The sequence below is a fragment of the Gopherus flavomarginatus genome, chromosome 4 (genome assembly GCF_025201925.1).
Source record: "Gopherus flavomarginatus isolate rGopFla2 chromosome 4, rGopFla2.mat.asm, whole genome shotgun sequence".
Taxonomy (NCBI): Eukaryota; Metazoa; Chordata; order Testudines; family Testudinidae; genus Gopherus; species Gopherus flavomarginatus.
In genome coordinates this window covers 83,728,963-83,747,766 of record NC_066620.1, presented here as the reverse complement: position 1 = coordinate 83,747,766, position 18,804 = coordinate 83,728,963, and the positions used below count along the sequence as shown (strand labels likewise).

The window sequence follows — 18,804 nt, the reverse complement described above, 5'->3', positions numbered from 1 at the left end:
TGGCAGAATGCAGGCAAAACAGAGTAGGAGACATGCAGTTCTCCTCCAAGGAGTTCAGTCACAAATTTAATTAATGCATTATTTTTTCAACAAGCATAATCAGCATGGAAGCATGTCCTCTTGGAATGGTGGCCAAAGCATGAAGGGGCATATGAATGTTTAGCATCTAAATACCTTGCAATGCCGGCTACAAAAGTGTCATGCGAATGCTTGTTCTCACTTCCAGCATTATCCCCGTAAATGTAATCAAACTTGTTTGTCTTAGCAATTGGCTGAACAAGAAGTAGGACTGAGTGGACTTCCAGGCTCTAAAGTTTTACATTGTTTCGCTTTTTTAGTGCAGTTCTGTAACCAAAAAAAATCTACATTTTTAAGTTGCACTTACACAATAAAGAGATGGCACTACAGTATGTGTATTAGGTGAACTGAAAAATACTATTTATTTTGTTTGCATTTTTCCAGTGCAAATATTTGTAATAAAAATTATAATATAAAGTGAGCACTGTACACTTTGTATACTGTGCTATAATTGAAATCAATATATTTAAAAATGTAGAAAAACATCCAAAAATATTTAACACATTTCAGTTGGTAGTCTATTGTTTAACAATGCGATTAAAACTGCTATTAACCATGATTAATTTTTTTGAGTTAATCATGTGTAACTGCGATTAATTGACAGCCCTACTCTAAAGCTATGTAGATATCTTTTTATATCTGCAAAGAAGGAAAATAAGATATCCTAGAAAAAGGATCCTAGAAAAGGTTCCACAATAGACTAAATCTTAACTCCTGACTGGAAGCTGAATCTGAGCAATAGAGTATAATCTGAGTATACTCAGTTAACATAAAATACTGCCTTGTAAACCTCCAAAATAAAAACAGATTAGAAGTTTGCTGCCATAACAGATTCACTCCATGCCAAAGAGACCTTGACATGACCTACAAGCTGCAGGCCTGCCATGGTATAACAATGAAACAGCTATTGAGAAATGTGGTCTCCTTGGAGACCACACAATCTATTGAGTTAGTGTCAGCTGAAACAAAGGTGCGTGTATTTTTTAAAGGCTTTAGTTCTCCCCAAATAAAAGCCAAAGGATCTTTTGACATCAAGTTTATCATAGAATCATAGAAAAGAGTTTCACCATGATAGATAAGTGAGTGTGGAAGAATGCAAGCAAGAGGACTGAATGATTGAAGCAGAACTCAATTACTATCTTACGCCATTAAATGGTATTTGTCCGTAACACTACCTTACTTTTGAAGGATTTAGTTTAAAGTGGTCAGTGAAACTCAACCTTAATCACTGAGTGGAAGTTACTGCAACCCGAAAAGTGATTTACCATATTAAAAAAACCCTTGATTTCAGAGGTTAGTAAGTGGTTTGATAGTAGCTTTCATCAGCTCAGTTAAAATCATATTAACAACCCATGACACATTCTAATTTTAAATGTATCATGTGCCACATTATCCTAATGGTTCTGAAGGATCAGCTGATTACCTACTTAAGGATTAAGAGTCCTGTGGCACCTTATAGACTAACAGATGTATTGGAGCATAAGCTTTCATGGGTGAATACTGACAGGGCTGCCCAGAGGATTCAGGGGGCCTGGGACAGGGCTGGGTCTTCGGTGGCAATTCAGGGGCGGGTCCCTCTCGGAGGGAAGGACCCGCCGCCGAAGAATGAAGTGGCGGCATTACAGCTGCTGCCGATCGCGGCTTCCCCCCGCCCCGCCACTTGCGGCGGCGCTTGTACTCAGTCTTCTGCTGCACTGAAGGGCCCGCCGCCCAAGTGCAGCCGAAATCCTGGAGCGGCTCGCAGGCCCCGGGGCAAATTGCCCCACTTGCCCTCCCTCTCCCCTCTGGGCGGCCCTGAATACTGAGAAGGTGGGTATTCACCCACAAAAGCTTATGCTCCAATACATCTGTTAGTCTATAAGGTGCCACAGGACTCTCTTGCTTTTTACAGATCCAGACTAACACGGCTACCGCTCTGATACTTAAGGATAAGGATAACTGAAAATAAGGATCATTGAACATCCTCGCCTAAGCTTAGTCAGAACCTTTGCTATCAGAGATAATGGATACATATGTAAACTTTCCTCAGCAGTGAATAAAAATAAAGTGTTTGTTGGCAGTGCATTTTCTTTCTGGTGCCTCGTGAAGAACACTGGTATTTTGTACAGAGGTGTTCTGGAAATACCTATCTCCAGTGTTCCCCACTTGATAAATCTACCACCTTTATCAAGGGAACATTCTTGTTCTTCATTACCGATCAGCTTAGCTTCTTTCCATGTATGGGTTTTCCTTTCCTGTTTGAATGCCAACTCACATCGTCTTATGACAGCATCCAAATTCTACACTTGCAATGCTTCTTGACACAGGAGACATGTACTTATTCCACCCTGCTTATCTGCTAATAATAAGTTCACCTGGCAATTCAATCAGGATCTGGTTTTTGAACACTACATTTACAAAGATCTTTGTCCATGAAAGCTATGTAGGTCCTCAAGATGGACTGTAAATATAAGGAACCTTCATTCCAAAACCTTCAAGCATTTTAAATCAGGGTGAGGAACAGAGATCTCTCTCTAAGGGCATGTCTTCACTAGCAACGTTAAAGTGCTGCCATGGTAGTGCTTTAATGTGGCTGTGTAGTTGTGGCACCACTGGTTAAAAAAAAACCCGACTTTCATGAGGGGAGTAGCTACCGCTCCCAGCACTGGTGCACTGTCTACATTGGTACTTTACAGCACTGAAACTTGCAGTGCTCAGGGGGATGTTCTTTCCACACCCCAGAGCGAGAAAGTTTCAGTGCTGTAAAGGGCCAGCATAGACAAGCCCTAAGATGTGCACCTGAGAGGACATGCACTAGTCTTCCTAGCTTTGCAAAGTGCTCAGCGAGTGTCATTCAAGAGGGGCAGCCAAAACAGCTGCACAGTGCAAGCTTGAAACTGGACTCCCTTTGCTCTCTTTGCTGTAGTCTCAGAGGAGTGAGTGTTAGGGGAGCCCAGATCAGAGCTGCAATTCCTTACCTACCTAAAATGTGGGAGGCAGAACCAGTATAGGCCTGCAAGGAGAATGAATAAGGATTTCAGTACTTTCCTTCCCCTCTTACTGTCTCCAACCACCACATAAAAGGCTTCAAAAATCCATTTGCAAGATGTGAATAGGAATTTGGAATGGGTAAATGAGATTACTGGATCCAGAAACCAGAGCGGAGCAAATGGAACTGCTGGTTCCTTCCCTGCAGGAAAGTAAAGTAACAAGTTTAGGAGAAAAGGAAGATGGAACGGGAACAGAGTGGTTCAGGAACTACTGAATGGAGCACGTGGGAGTAGCTGAGAACAAGCTTGTGAAAACATGTGGTTGAGAAAATTGCTGCAGACATGAATGAATGTATAAGCAGATGGGCTCCTTCACCTGCTCCAGAACAGAGTACCCACAAAAGTTGTGTCATGTCGAAAGTTACCTTCATCACTAGCTTTTGGTTGTATTCATGAAAGGGATTAAAGTAAGCCACCACAAAATCCAAATTTTCTGTCTAGTCTTGGCTTCTCCCATTTATCCAAAAGTCTGACAAGTAACATAATTTGCTTAAATGAAGACGGCAGGGTAATCAATAGTTTATGGTGTTCCAGGTGGTTTATCAGCACAAATACAATTAAAACTGAGGTAGCTGGAGGCCTTGGACAGTTGCAAGTCTAAGGGGTAGAGGGCAGAGCTGCCTGAAAGTTGGGAGTTCACTAGGCTCTTGGTGCAGACTTGCTTTGGCACTTGCAGAAAGGGAATGCCTGGCTTCAAAAAGTGTCTGTTTTGAAAACAACCAGAGGGGCAAAGATGACATCTGAGTTTCAACATGTTCTGTTGACACACATGCACTGAGTCTTGCTGATGCTGCCTCCAGGGTGTCAAGGAACAGCTTTGGGCCTCACATGTTGGGTCTTTGCAACTGTGGGAGGTATCAATACAGAGTCTCGATACCCAGCTGTTACTCTTGATTCTGGGTCACTTGAAGCCAAAAACTTCAGGGCCTCTGGGTTGATTTCACATTAGACTTAAATGAAACATGAGAGGAGACTAGGGAGCTTTCTGATGCTCTGGTCTATGACTTGATGGTTTACAGTGACATTGCCAGCAAATCTCAAAGTTAAGTCTATCAGTCTGTTCTGAAGCACATAATTCAGTAGTTAGGCCTGTCCATTACGGACATGGTCTGGACAGTTTTTTATAATAATATTACTAGTTATTTTTTCTTTGATCTTACTTCTGTCCATCCCTGCAGGACTTCAATGGGACTTGTGCTCCTAAGTAATTTAAGTGCTTAAGTCACTCCTAACCATAGGTGCCTAAATATGGAGTTAAGAACCCAGTTTGGCTTTTTTTGAAAAAAATTGGCCTAATTCCAATATTAAGGTACCTAAATAAAAGTGGCGAGTTTTTCAGAAGAGCTGCTCCTATAAGAACACACTGGGTCAGACCAATGGTTTTTCTGCCTCAGTATCCTGTCTTCTGACAGTGGCCAATGCCAGGTGTCCCAGAGGGAATGAACAGAACAGGTAATCAAGCGATCCACCCCCCGTCGCCCATTCCTAGTTTCTGGCAAACAAAGGCTAGGGACACTTCAGAGCATGGTTTTGCATCCATGCCTATCCTGGCTAATAGCCATTGATGGATTTATCTTCCATGAACTTAACTAGTTCTTTTTTGAACCCTATTATAGTCTTGGACTTCACAACATCCTCTGGTAAAGAGTTCCACAGGTTGACTGCATTGTGTGAAGTAATACTTCCTTTTGTTTGCTTTCAACCTGCTGCCTATTACTTCCATTTGATGACCCTGAGTTCTTGTGTTGTGAGAAGGATTAAATAACACTTCCTTATTTACTTTCTTCATACCAGTCATGATTTTATAGATCTCTATCATATCCCCCCTTATTTGTCTCTCTTCCAAGCTGAAAAGTCCCAGTCATTAATCTTTCCTCATATGGAAACTGTTCCATACCCCTAATCATTTTTGTTATCCTTTTTCTGCACCTTTCTCAATTCCAGTATATCTTTTTTGAGATGCTGTAACCATACCTGCATGCAGTATTGAAGATGTGGGCATATCATGGATGTATATAGAGGCAACATGATATTGCCTGTCTAATTATCTATCCCTTTCCTAATGATTCCCAACATTCTGTTATCTTTTTTGACTGCCACTGCACGTTGAGTGGACATCTAAATTTCAGCACCCGAGTCTGAAAATTTTGGGCTTAGTACAGGTATTAGTATTTGCCATCCAAATATTTACCTTACAATTATTCTAGAGTAATCTTTGCCATCTATACTGATGGAATATATCCATACAATAAGATCTCATCTAACATACAAATGAAGAAACACCTATTTAAATCAATTTAACTTACCGCAAGACCACTGTTTTCTGCTACTAAAAAGTGATAAATGAATGGCTAAGAGCAGGGATTTAATATTGTGAAGAAACCTCAGTAGATTCTATCTTGAAAAGGGGAACAAGGATCACAATGTGCATTAAGTTTTAAGATATTGTCACTAAGATAAATGGGCTATCTTCATATCAAACTTAATAGACAATGAAATGGATAACACTAATATATTTGTTAACAGTTTGAATGCACTAGAAAAACAAACGGCAACAAAATAGAGAAACCAACTTAAATACAAGCTTGTGGGACAAAGCTAGTTAGCTTTATTCAGCTAGATCATTCATTGGACTAAAACAGACAAATGAAAAGAGCTGTCTTGAGGCAAGCATTCTTTGCCTATCACTTGCTTTGTGAAAATCCACTTTGTGGAAAATGTCTCTTCAAATCTGGAAAAAAGTCTGACTTCTGATCACTAAATCAAATATAAACAGGCACTACTGACCAGACTCGATACTTGCTAGGGTCTCTAGAACATAAAATGCTGAAATAATTATGTAACTTGCCATTAAAAGAACAATTATTTTAACATTTGGCAAGTCATTTGAGTTCACTAACAGAAAATCTGAAACCTGCTCATAACATGATCAATCACTTACTTCTTAGATTTCCCATTCCAAGAGCCAGACTCATTCTGGGAGGCAGAGTGCTGTGATATGGTGGGGTAGTGCTGAACAAAATATCGTTTGGCAAGGCTTGATCAAGCATTGAACTCCGTGAGCTAGCATATGAAGATCCTCTCCGATTACTACATATGCTCTCATCAGAAAGGGTGCGATAAAGCGTCCTCCTTGGAGATAGGTTCCCATAAAATGAAAACTAAATAATAAAATAGTTTTAGAAAGATGAATTGGTAAAGAAATGAAAATACTGAACATATTTTACTAGTTAAAATAATTTCTATGATATTGTGAAAACTCTTGTAGTATTTCTGTAGGCAGGCATAAAATATCATTTTGGAATTCTTGAGCTTGCAATAGAAGATCAAATATTAGTTCCAACATGTCAACTCTCCTGCAGCCTCAGTGGAGTTACTGGATTGGATTTTTATATTTTCTCTTGACATTTTGGAACAGGTCACCATGAATTAATTAGATACTGCATTGTTTTATTAATTCTGAAATGTTAAATGAAATCTCTATAACCCTCTGACAGTAATGGCTTCCAGAAATATATATAAGGTTACCATCTCTGGCAACACTTATCCAAGGCCATACATAGGACTGCTTGATTTTAATTTGAAATGACTAGATTTTAATATCAAGCCATTCTGAAGTTATCAACTATATGTGAGGTGCAATCTAATTTATATGACAATAAAGCTGATTTAAAGCATTATAGCTGTCTAGATAACATGAAATATGCTTAGAACAAGATAATAGAGTTCAGTGAAAGCTGTTCTATCTTTTATAAAATTACTTAAAATACCATCTAAATGTCTAAAGTAAAATTATATCTGATTGCCCTAACTGGATCAAACTCGGCTATTTTACTTGAGAACCCTTTAATTCTATAGCAATGCAAAAATAGTTACTCTGCATGTTTACAGAGGTAATTTATTTGTACAAATGATCTTAAACTAGTATTCTTTGCTTATAAGAGTCCAACATCCTGACCTGCTTTCTTTAAAAATAGTTTAGGCAGCACACTTCCTATGCTGGATACACATCAAGTGAATGTCGCGCCAAAGTTAAAAATATCTACATTGTTGTGTTTCTAACAAGTCTTCCTAACTGATGAATACTTCTCAAAGAAACAGAGGGAAACATTCAATCATGCAAAAGGATAATATACTATGTACAAAATAGTACAATGTACTCTAGGGGCCCATTTCAGGAAAGTATCCCTCTTCAGGACAGCACTGAAGCATGTACTTAACTGTAACCATGTGTTTAAGTCCAACTGAAGTCAATGGGGTTTAAGCAAATGTTTCAGTGCTGCCCTAAAGCAGAACTTAAGCATATCCTGAAATTCTTTCCAGAGTCAGGGTCTAAAAACTACTATATTCTTTCAATATTTAGACTCTGATTCTGGAAAAAATGTAAGCATATGCTTAAGTCCATCCTGCATTAGGATTGCACTGAAACATTTGCTTAAACCCCACTGACTTCAGTGCTTTCCTGAAGAGGGATGCTTTACTGAATTTGGGCCTCAATGTGTACTGAACTATTTTTTACAGAGTATATTTCCCTTTGCATGATTGAATGTTTCCCTCGGTTCCTTTGATGAGTATTCATCAGTTAGGAAGACCTGTCAAAAAAAAATAACGATGTAGATATTTTTAACTCTGGTGCTACATTCACTGTTTTAAAAAAGCCACTGCATCTATACTTATTTGATGGGTATCCAGAATAGAAAGTGTGCAACCTCAGTTATTTATAAAGAAAACAGTGTAGACAGCCTCTTAGAGTCAGAACTGCAGTCCAATTAGTTATTATATTAATAATGCGTCATTGTAGGAAAATATAACAAAAATTATCAGCTATTATTCCTAAACTTTCAGAGATTTTATCTCTATATATGTATTTAACTTAATACATATGTTAAAAATAAACAAACAATCTGACTCCTTTTAAATTAAATTTAGCACATGAGGGTCCCACATATGACCTATTTATACATGATGAACATGTTCTTTAGTATGTATTATGGACATAGCGGATTAACGTACCATTGAGTTAATATCTATTTAAGAGCATTACTTCAAGTAATTAAATTGCTAGTGGTGCCATTTCCTATTATGCAAAAAATGCATTGTCACTGGTATTTGCAGTTCAGAAAGCATACTGTAAGTTCAATATCAGTACTTTAATGAACTTTTTAACATGAACAACATTGTCTCTGTATGACAAACAGATCACAGCTTTCTGTGGGCAGACTATGAGACCTTTCCAATTAACTGTATATACTTGCTAATAAGCCAATATTTTTTAGTAAAAAAGGGAAGCACCAGAGAAGGGGGTCACCTTATGAATGGGTATAGCGAGGGAGAGGTGGGACACAGCCCCTCCCCCCAACAGAGGGAGCAAGGAGAGGCAGCACAGCCAGAAGGGAAGAGGCGGAGCCAGAGTCCCTCTGCTTCTGGCCATGCTGCTCTCCCCCCAGCCTCCGAAGCAGCTGCAGCTCCAGAGCAGGCTGCGGCCGCGCCCGCGCCGCCCGGCCCACTGGAGCAGGCTGCGGCCGCGCCCACGCCGCCTGGCCTGCCAGAACAGCTCCAGCCAGGCCAGAGACATCCTCCCCTGGCCCTCCCCATAGAAGGTGGGAAGGAATGGGAAGTGTGTGGAGGTCCCGGGCTAGAGGTGGGGTCATGTGGGGGGTGGTCACAAGGGTTACTCCCCTGACCCCCCCCCAGCTTCTCCTCCCCAAAAAAATTTCCCCACCAGTTGCTGGCCTGGCCTGTCAGGGTAAGCCGCTGGCACGCCAGGACACTTTGTTTACTTAGGTTTACCTCTGTGCCTGCAGACCTTCTCGGCCCACTAGCAGCTTATCCTGTTGGCCTGGGAGCCAAAGGTTGTTGACCTCTGAATTATAGCGTTGACTTATGAATGAGTCAAGTAAAAATGGAATTTTTTTATATCCATCTTGGGGCGGGGGGGTCGGCTTATAAACGAACTGGTTTATGATCGAGTATATACGGTACTTATAATTAATATCTAAGTCACTGACTCATACAAACTTCAAATTGGAGTTGCTGTTGCTCAGAATCATGAAAGCCATGCCACTTAATTCAATTGCCTAACTTTAGGTACCTAGGTTTTAAAATACTGATCTCAGTCTTTGGACTTGTTCTCAAAATTAACTAGGTGTTTGTATGAAAAAGCTCAGCTTTTAAATTTGAGAGAAGCATGTTTAACAAACACTGAATTTAATCCACAATTGCCAAACACAAGGTATCATTTTATAGAGCAGGGTATGCATATTATGTGAATTACTGTCAGAATTCATAGTTTCTGCCTACTATGTTTGGTTTATATAGAATGATCTTGTCTAGTCTAAATCTATTTCAGAACTAAAAGTAGATGACTTCCGGGTAATTGCCTCTTGTACATGTAGAGCCAAAAAAGAGTAGCTCACCTTTCTTCTACCCTCCTCCATAGTGAAACTATCTGGCAGCATCAGCTTCAGAAAATCTTCTTTGGACAAGACTTGCTGGCTTTCAGTAACTGCACTCCTCACGGAAGTCTGAAGCTGACTTGATGCAGACATATCATCCTCACCATACAGTCTGCTGAAACAATTGGTATATTACTATGGTAAGAAGTACTGGTCATGGATTTACAATACTGCATTTATTTTCATTTATGAAAACTAAAAGCTGCTGTATGAATCTCTCTCTCTCTGCATAGTGCATTGTTACCATCTCCCCCAATCATTTTAAATTTATGAATTAGTTTCAGTTTCACGATAGAATTTTTAAATTATTCAAAAAGTACTGAATTCCCAAGAAATGGGAAGAAACAAGCAGCATGTTTCTCAAAGTCTGCACTTTTCTTTTGTATACACTACACTTCTCTATTGTCTTGTTTATACTTAAAATATTTTGATCTGTGATAAATTATTAAACTTGTGCTTCCTAAGCAAATAAGAAAATCAATATCTTGTGGTGTGAAACTGTATGCAGCATCACAATCTGACAAAATCATCACGGTCCATCACTGGTAGCACCAAAAGTTCACTTGTAATCAATTTTGCCATGTGCCAAGCGCCTTTTATTATCAGCCATTTCACAAAGCTGTTTGGATAAATAAAACAGGCGTCTTCTTTAATTATCAGCATACAGAAATATATTTTCATTCAACAAAAGACTGTCAAACTGAATTACTGTCTTTCAGCTCCCTTCCAGCAAGAAAGGAGAGAGATGATCTTAAAAGGTTTACTCTGGAAATGGAATCTGAGGAGCTGGAGATTCCCAAACACACAGTGCATACATTTGAGACCAATTACTTACTGCCAAGTGCAGCATAATCAGCAATTGTATTCTCAGCAGAGAGGAAATAGGCTTTGCTATGTTAAATTGTAATTCTCAGTGAATTATGTCTTACGGTGGCACAACCTTCAGCAAATGACCTGATTTTCATCACCACTGCTAATTTGAGATGCTATTTTATTTCAAACTAATTATCTTTGAAATAGAGTCCCTTCCCTCCCCACTCCCACCCCTCATGATGCATGGAAAGCTTTCCTAGAGAGAGAAAGTTAAGCATTGCTCTAAAGCATAGAAAATTTATGAGAACATTTTTTCATATGTGCAGCGTGGCCATCTTTGATTCACACTCTTCAGCTGGAGCTAGTCCTCACAGACATTTTTCAAAGTTTCTGGGTTTTTAGTCCAAAGGGAATGCTTAATTATGCAGTTTTCAATAAAAGTTTTCATTTCAAAACTGCAAAAAAGGTTGCAGGATTGGACAACAGAGAATGCCACACTTTTAAAGAGGCAGCATTCTTATGACTGACCAATCTAGTGAACGCGTGCTTATTCATAATATTAAGGCAAAACAAATGTGCAGTGAAGGCCACAACTGGGAGTAGTTGGTGCTCATTACTTTTGAAAATGAGGCAAGTGTTGAAATATGGTTTTAAAGAGCCTAAAGTTAAGCTCCTACTTTTGAACATGTAAAATTTTGGCCTACATTTTTACTGTAGATTTTGCTATAAATATTATGTACTATATATGAAACATTTACAACATTCTAGATGTAATATTCATTTTCCCCTCCCACAGAATAAAGGATAGTCCACACATCACATTTAAAAATAAACTACTCCATGTGTTTTGCTGCCAGTCTGCCAAGATACACAGCGCTTTCTACTATGTAGAAAAGGAGGCAGAATCGGTTATTTATACTCAATATGGAAGTAAGGGGATCATCATGGTACATGATTTTGAAGACAAAAAGAATATATAACACACCTTTATTATTATTATTATTACATGGCAGATCCAAACAGTACTTGTTGCTCCTAATATGCTGGTACAATAGGAAGGATGCAAAGCACCACCTGTAACCAAACTTGAGTAACTGCACCACATTCTGAACCAAGGCTTTCACTTCTGCACAGGAGGAAGAAGATCCTCCTGAGCTTTCCTAGTGCCAGGCAAGATACATTGCTCTTTATTAGAGGTGGTTGGAACACTTTCAGCAAAATGAAATTTTACTGAAATATGTTGTTTCGTTGAAGCCAAAACATTTCATAGAGATCTATAGATTTTAATCAAGTTTTTGAAAGAGATGTGCACTCACCAGACGATTATGGCCCCGATCTGAATTGTGGGAGACCTCGGTTCAAGTCCCTTCTCTGCCTGATTCAGAGCCCACCATCCTAGATCACTCTGAATCAGGCAGAGCGGGGGGCTTGAAACTTTGCCTCCCACATCCCAGGCCAGGGTCCTGATCACATACACATACATACATACACACCTGTACCAAGGCCCACCCTGTCTTAAGTGTTGGTTTGAAAACAGACATTTTGATAATTCCATTTCCATGCAAGTGCTGTAAAGGGTTCGTTTTAATTCCAATCCACAATGAATACAAATACTGAAACCTCCAAAAGTGCCACAAAATGAAATATCATCTGGCTCTAATGTTAATTTCACCAGCCCCTTTATCTTGGGACAGTTCCAGTAAGGGGACAGTATGTGGCCAGGATTGGAAAGCAGCTGAGATGCCTCAATCCTTTTGAAGTTTCCTAGCTCTAGAAACAATTGCTGCAGGGTCCAGTGGAATAGTCAGAAAGGCCTCTGCTTCCATGAAGTTCCACACGCCTGCAGCTCCACATCTCTGCCCTTGAAGAGGATTTTTTGGAGATCTGGGGGGCTATTTCTGAGGCAGGGCCTGGATCTTCAGTACTTCTCTGCCTTTTTTCCCCTCCTTGCATCTAAGCAGAACTGAGTAGGTTTTCTAATCGCAAGAATCAGGTCAGAGAGAAAATGCCCAAATTGTGAGAAACCTCCACTCCCAAGACCAAGGGGAGGTCTTCCGGCGGGTAGTGATCGATCTATCGGGAGTCGATTAGAGACGATAAAATCGATCCCCGATCGTGCTCCCCATTGACTCCGGAACTCCAGCTCACGAGAGGCGGAAGCAGAGTTGACAGGGGAGCGGCAGCAGTCGGCTTGTCGCCATCCTCACGGCCAGGTAAATCGACCTAAGATACACCGACTTCAGCTATGATATTCACGTAGCTGAAGTTGCATATCTTAGGTTGACCCCCCACCACTAGTGTAGACCTGGGCTATGTGAGGCCTTTTCATCAAGTGCCCCAGGATCATCCAGGGCAGGATTAAAGCAGTTGAGGCACTCCACTACGTAGTGGACTCTTTGGCTTCATTCCTATGCCATGACCCTGCCCTCCTCCCCAACTTGGAGTGACACTGGGACATCAGGGATGGGTAGTGGCTTGAAGTCTCTATCTACCCTCCAAGAATAGTAGCAGTAGTTCCAGCAGGGTCCCAGTACTTAGCTCAGCAGCCTGGAAGTATTTAAATTGGATGAATGAACGGGTAGGGCATACTGCATTTTCTGCCTACCATACACACAGTCCTCTGATGGGATAGTGCTGGCAGGGCCCCCTACTATTTTCAGGTACAGTTTAGTACGCCCTTGAGATAATGGGGCTGTTTGCACTCTCACAGCTATTGTGTCATGGTCTCTGCAGACTATGGCAGACACTGTTGTATTAGTTATAGTCAGTTAATGTTTTCTAGTTTTCTTTTGCAGCTATAAAGGCTAGAAATATTTTTAAAAGTGAAAATTGTAATTCTGATGTAATTACATAATTCCAGGAATTGGGGAATATTCTAACACAGAAGTAGGGGTGTCCCTCCACAAAAGGACTCAAAAGCAACACTAATTTCAATTGACAAGGCTCAAAGTTTTTTTTCCATCTCCACAATACTCTTCTTTTTTTCATCTCAAACCAAAAGCAGCATAGCAAAATCTTGAATTAAGGTTTATAGAGCTGGGGCCCTTGGGTCCAAAACCAGAGGTTATATCCAGGAGCAACCTTATTTAGAACCCCTTCAATGAAAGTTAAGCTTTTTTGGAGAATCATTTGAGAAGATACTGAGATTCTCCAGACCTGAATGGGGTTATGCCTAACTAATCCTCTTCAAGATAGAATTTCATGTCTTTACAACACAACTGTAATTTTTTGCCACATTAACAATGCCAGTCCTTTCTCTCATTTTGCTTCACTGGGTAAAAGGGAGGTGGTTCAACAGGAAAGAAACAAAGAGAAAAAGGAAGGAGGAGGCAAGAGGACCCTCCAACCAATGATTTTCTTTCACCTGTGTCGAGATCTCTGGTACATAAAGGAAGAAAAAAACCCAAATATTTCAAATAAAATTGAAGACAAGGAGAGGCATTTTATACTTTTCAAATAATGAGAAAGTTAAAAACTTTTCCCACACAATATAAATAAGACGCACACTATATTATTTTATATATATATATATATAATATATATATATAAACTTTCTAAAATAAGAATAAAAAAATCTTACTCTTGGCATTGAGAAACTTCAGATTCTTCAGGTGTAGGGCTGCCTTCTGACTTTTTCCAACCAATGACGTATTTGCTCACTGCTCCTTGTCTGTGGTGTAATTTTGATACAGACCCAGAGATCTGCTGACCACTATTCTGTGACACTATGTAGACTTTGGAGGTATCTAGAGAGCCACTGTTTTTAGAACAATGTGCTGAAGGGCTTCCTGAATGGTGAGATCCACTGAAAAGGAACACAGAACAAAATCTGCAGTGCAATAAAACATCAAGGACTTGAGACTACGGCCAGCTATGCAATCATAATTTTTACATTTTCTTTAATACATTTTATATATAGCTAAATCACAGCTATCAACTGTTCAAGCACACACGCATGTGTACACACAGAAGGACTCCACAAAATGAGCATTTTCTATCACTGAATCTATTGCAATGCCAAGGCAAACCAGTCTGATTTAAAGACAATGAGCCAAATTCAACCCTGGTGTAACTCCATCAATGCCAAGAATTACATCAGGAATGAACATGGCCCCAGATGATTGCCTGAACTTTGAGAACTTCTAGGCATTTCCACTTAATATTATTCTTGACAAGACACATCAGCTAAAGGTAGGCTCTTGATTTAAGCTTTCTTTTAAAAAAAGATCATATAAATAGAAATAACTTTCACCTCAATGAATGTGGCAATGAACACAGTTTTCTGGATTATTTTAATATTCTCTTGCATTATTAATAGTGCTAGTAATTATTAATGGAATGTTTCATCAGACTCTCGCAAAGTACTTTACAGTCAAATTAAAGCAAACAACATCTCATCAAGGAAGGCCTTATTTTACAGATGAAGGAACTAAGGCACCAGTAAATAAAATGACTTACTTCCGGCAATTCGTTGTGTCAGTTGCAGGGCTAGGGACTTAAGTCACAGCTCGGACTCTGAGTCCTGTGCCCTACCTACCATACAAGGCTCATTGTTAATCCAGTCATAATAGTACTGTGCTCATTCATGAGACCCAGAAAGTGACAGTGACTACACTTGTTTCATTGTTTATGCTGAGTGAAATGTAAATGGTAAAACAGCATAGCTATGTTTTGATTGACCTGAGTTTTCTAAAGGACCTACTAGGGGCAGAGGGGGAAGATAATAAAATATCCAAAAAAAAAAAAGAGACAATGGATTATTGATTTTGTTTTTGTAAATAAACATACACACGATATATATATACACACACACACACACACACACACACAGAGCATGAACATTCAATTATTAAAAATGATCAACACTGGGATATAAAGTGTGACGCTGAGTATTGGAGACATTACCAGTTATAATAGCTTACTTTTTCACCCTCAGTGGACAACATAACAACTATGTTTCTTTCCCCTAATTTTCTCTGATTCTCATAGTTGCCCCCACTTCCCAACTGTAGCCAGATGATCCATGCGCAGGATTATGCTTATCAGAAAATGTGGGTGGGTAACTTTAAAGGTGATCACTAGCAAACCAGAAGGAATCTGACGCAGGCTGACTTCTACTCCAGGAAAAGATTTGGTGAGGAGCGGGAATTGGGGGCTCTAGCTGTCAGAGCAGTGTCTGGAACTGCAGCTCCTCAGCCTCATCAGATTCTGGATTCTCCTGATGGAGCAGGGAACAGCCTGTCACAGATTTACCTCCAAATACCCACACAGAAAGTGGGAAGGGGGATGAGGAAAATCTCCTGAAAGATATGGAGAAGGAGCAATTCGAGAGGTAAGAGGAGAGCCAGGACAGGACAGTCATGAAAGCTAAAGGAGGACAAGATTTCAAGAAGAGCACAGTTGACTGTGTCAAAAGTGCCTGACAGGTCAAGTAGGATGAGGATGGAGTATTGGTTCTGAGATTTGGCTAACAAGAGGTCTTTAGAGAATTTGGTGACAGTTGTTTCAGTTGAGTGCAAGGGCAGAAGCCAGACTGGAGAGTACAGGATGGAATTGGAGAAAAACGCCAGAGAGTGAAGTGGGTATTCACCCACAAAAGCTATGCTCCAATACATTTGTTAGTCTTTAAGGTGCCACAGGACTCTTCGTTGCTGTAAACGGCACGTTCAATGATCTTAGAAATTAAATGGAGATGGGAAAAGAAGCGGTATGCGGAGAGGAAAGTGGAGTCAAGGGTTTGTATTTTTAAGATGGGAGAAACTAAAGCATGTTTGTATTGAGAGGGAAAACAACCAGAGGAGACTGGGAGATTAAGGAGAAGCGTAAAGGAGGAAATAAGACTGGGACCCTGCAGGGAGATCAGGAGATGGGATGGGACGCTGGAGCAAGGGGACAGTGGAAGAGAGCAGATGAGAATCTTCTGTTTCTGTGGCTAGGGGAGGAGGAGAAAAAGGAAGTTTGGGGTGGGGAGGAGAGAAGGGGGAAGGGAAGGTGAGCCAAGGGAGGGGAAATGCCATGTTATATTTTGTCAATTTTCTCTTGAAAGAAATCAGCGAGACAGTGCGCAGAGAGAAGTGGCGGGAGGAGGTGAATGTTTGAGGAGTGAGTTAAAGGTGCTGAAAAGCAATTAGTATTGCAGGCATAAGATTCAATTAAGTTGGAAAAGTAGGAGTTGTTCAGGAAGACAGCAGAATTGAAAGAGAGAATGAATCTGTGGTGGAGGAAGTTGGCCTGGTCACTTGATTTCTGCTAGAAATGCTCTTCATTGGGAGAGCAGGTGTGGAGGAAACAGATGCTGGGGGTAAGCCATGGCTGAAGGTTAGCAGGATGGATCTTGCGATAGGAGAGAGAAGTATCAGAGGGAACTTTTTGCCATATACTTGTTACAGCATCAAAATTAAAGTATTGTGACAGACCCAGGCCAGTGGAGTGCAGGAGTCTGGTAGAGGGCAAATATACTGGTCACTGGGTGAGTAGTTTTCTGTTCCCTGAGTGACCAGAGCAGAGTCTGCACTAGAGTAGTCAGGAACTTGCTAGAACCAATTAAGGCAGACAGGCTGATTATAACACCCGCAGCCAATCAAGACAGGCTAATCAGGGCACCTGGGTTTTAAAAGGAGCTCTCTCCAGTCAGATGGGGAGGAGCCAGAGGAGAGGAAGTGCCTGTGAGGAGCTGGGAGCAAGAGACACAAGGAGCTGAGACTGAGAGGGTGTGCTGTTGGAGGACTAAGGAGTACAAGCATTATCAGACACCAGGAGGAAGGTCCTGGTGTTTGGAGGAGGCCTTGGGGAAGTAGCCCAGGGAGGTGTAGCTGTCACACAGCTGTTACAAGAGGCACTATAGACAGCTGCAAATCCACAGGACCCTGGGCTGGAACCCAGAGTAGAGGGTGGGCCTGGGTTCCCTCCAAACATCCCAACTCCTGATCAGACACAGGAGGAGTTGATCCAGACTGTGGGGGAGATCATCGAGGTGAGCAAATCTGCCAATAAGTGCAGGACCCACCAAGGTAAAGAAGGGACTTTGTCACAACTGGTGTCAGGAGTGGGATCTTGGTGTGCACAGTGTGGCAGAAAAAGGAGAGTGATTTAAAGAAAAAAAAAGGTAGAGGGTTTAATTTTTTTCACCACTATGACTTAGTGCGGGCATTGATACAAGCTACGGCGGCCCAGCAGGAGGCTACCTGTGTCCAGGAAGCTGCCCAACAAGAGGCAGTGCAGCTGCAGCTAGAGACTAATCGCCTGCTGATGGACCAGGCTTCTCAAGACCGAGCTATGTTGCAAGAACTGGTAAACCAGGTAAAGACCCTTACAGAGCTGAACCACAGCCATGATAGGACGCAGTTCATACAGGCCAGCCATTAGCTGCAGAAAATGATGCGGGAGGATGATGTAGAGGCATACCTTCTGGTGTTTGAGAGGACAGCCCTACGGGAGGCCTGGCCTCGAGATCAGTGGTCTGGCATCCTTGCTCCATTCCTGTGTGGAGAGGCCCAGAAGGCTTACTATGATCTGCCTGAAGAGGCTGCAGCAGACTACCTCCAGCTGAAAGGAGAGATCCTGGCCAGATCCGGGGTAACGACTGCAGTGCGGGCCCAGTAGTAACACAAGTGGAGGTACCAGGAAAATAAAACCCCGCGGTCCCAATTGTATGACCTCATCCATCTCGCACGAAAGTGGTTGCGAACAGAGTCCCGGAGTCCGGAAGAGATACTAGAGGTTCTGGTCATCGACCGATACATGAGGGGACTACCGCCAGATCTTCGTACCTGGATAAGCCAGAACGAACCCTCCACCTATGATGAGGTTGTTGCACTGGTACAGAGGCGAAGGACAGTGAGGGAGCTGACCCGACCAGTTAAGGAAGAAGCACCCTGGGTTAAACTAGCACCGCTAAGCCCTAGAGCTCGAGTGACGGGGTCACCAGGGTAGCCCAGGTGGAAAAAGAGAGGGGCTGAAGGCTCACCAGAAGCCACAAAGAGTAAGAGAACTGAGAGAGAAGAGGATCATGAGGTTGGACTGCCCAAACCAAGAGACTGGGGAATGCCTAGGGCTCCATATAGATGTTATGCCTGCGGGGAATGGGGACATATAGCTGCACAGTGTTCCAATGCTGAGGAGCTGATGCAGTGTAACCTGGGGAACTGGGCAGACCCACGCTCCCTAATCCACCTTGTGGGGATCTCACTAACCCCACATATGTACACCAGACCAGTAAAGCTAAATGGGGTAGAGACCACAGCACTGGTTGATTCGGGGAGTGCAATCACGTTTGTCTCTGGGAAGCTTGTGAAGTGTAGTCAGCTGCTGCGGGCTAAGCGTACGGGGATAACATGCGTCCATGGGACAGTTGGTTATTACCCCACCATCCCAGTACAACTTGAAATTCAAGGGAACACTACTGAGGTAGCAGCAGGTATAGTCCCTAA

General features: G+C 41.5%; 1 protein-coding gene across 1 annotated transcript in view; it reads right to left on the bottom strand.

The window, feature by feature from the left end:
* The window catches only part of SIPA1L2 (signal induced proliferation associated 1 like 2), a 249,856-nt gene that overhangs the window by 23,185 nt on the left and 207,867 nt on the right, over positions 1-18,804 (bottom strand). Inside the window, exons 18-20 of the mRNA XM_050949013.1 lie at positions 13,956-14,180; positions 9,524-9,677; positions 6,049-6,268 (exon numbers count right to left, since the gene is read on the bottom strand). Of these exons, the coding sequence (XP_050804970.1) occupies positions 6,049-6,268; positions 9,524-9,677; positions 13,956-14,180 (599 nt within the window). The remainder of the gene's footprint in view (positions 1-6,048; positions 6,269-9,523; positions 9,678-13,955; positions 14,181-18,804) is intronic.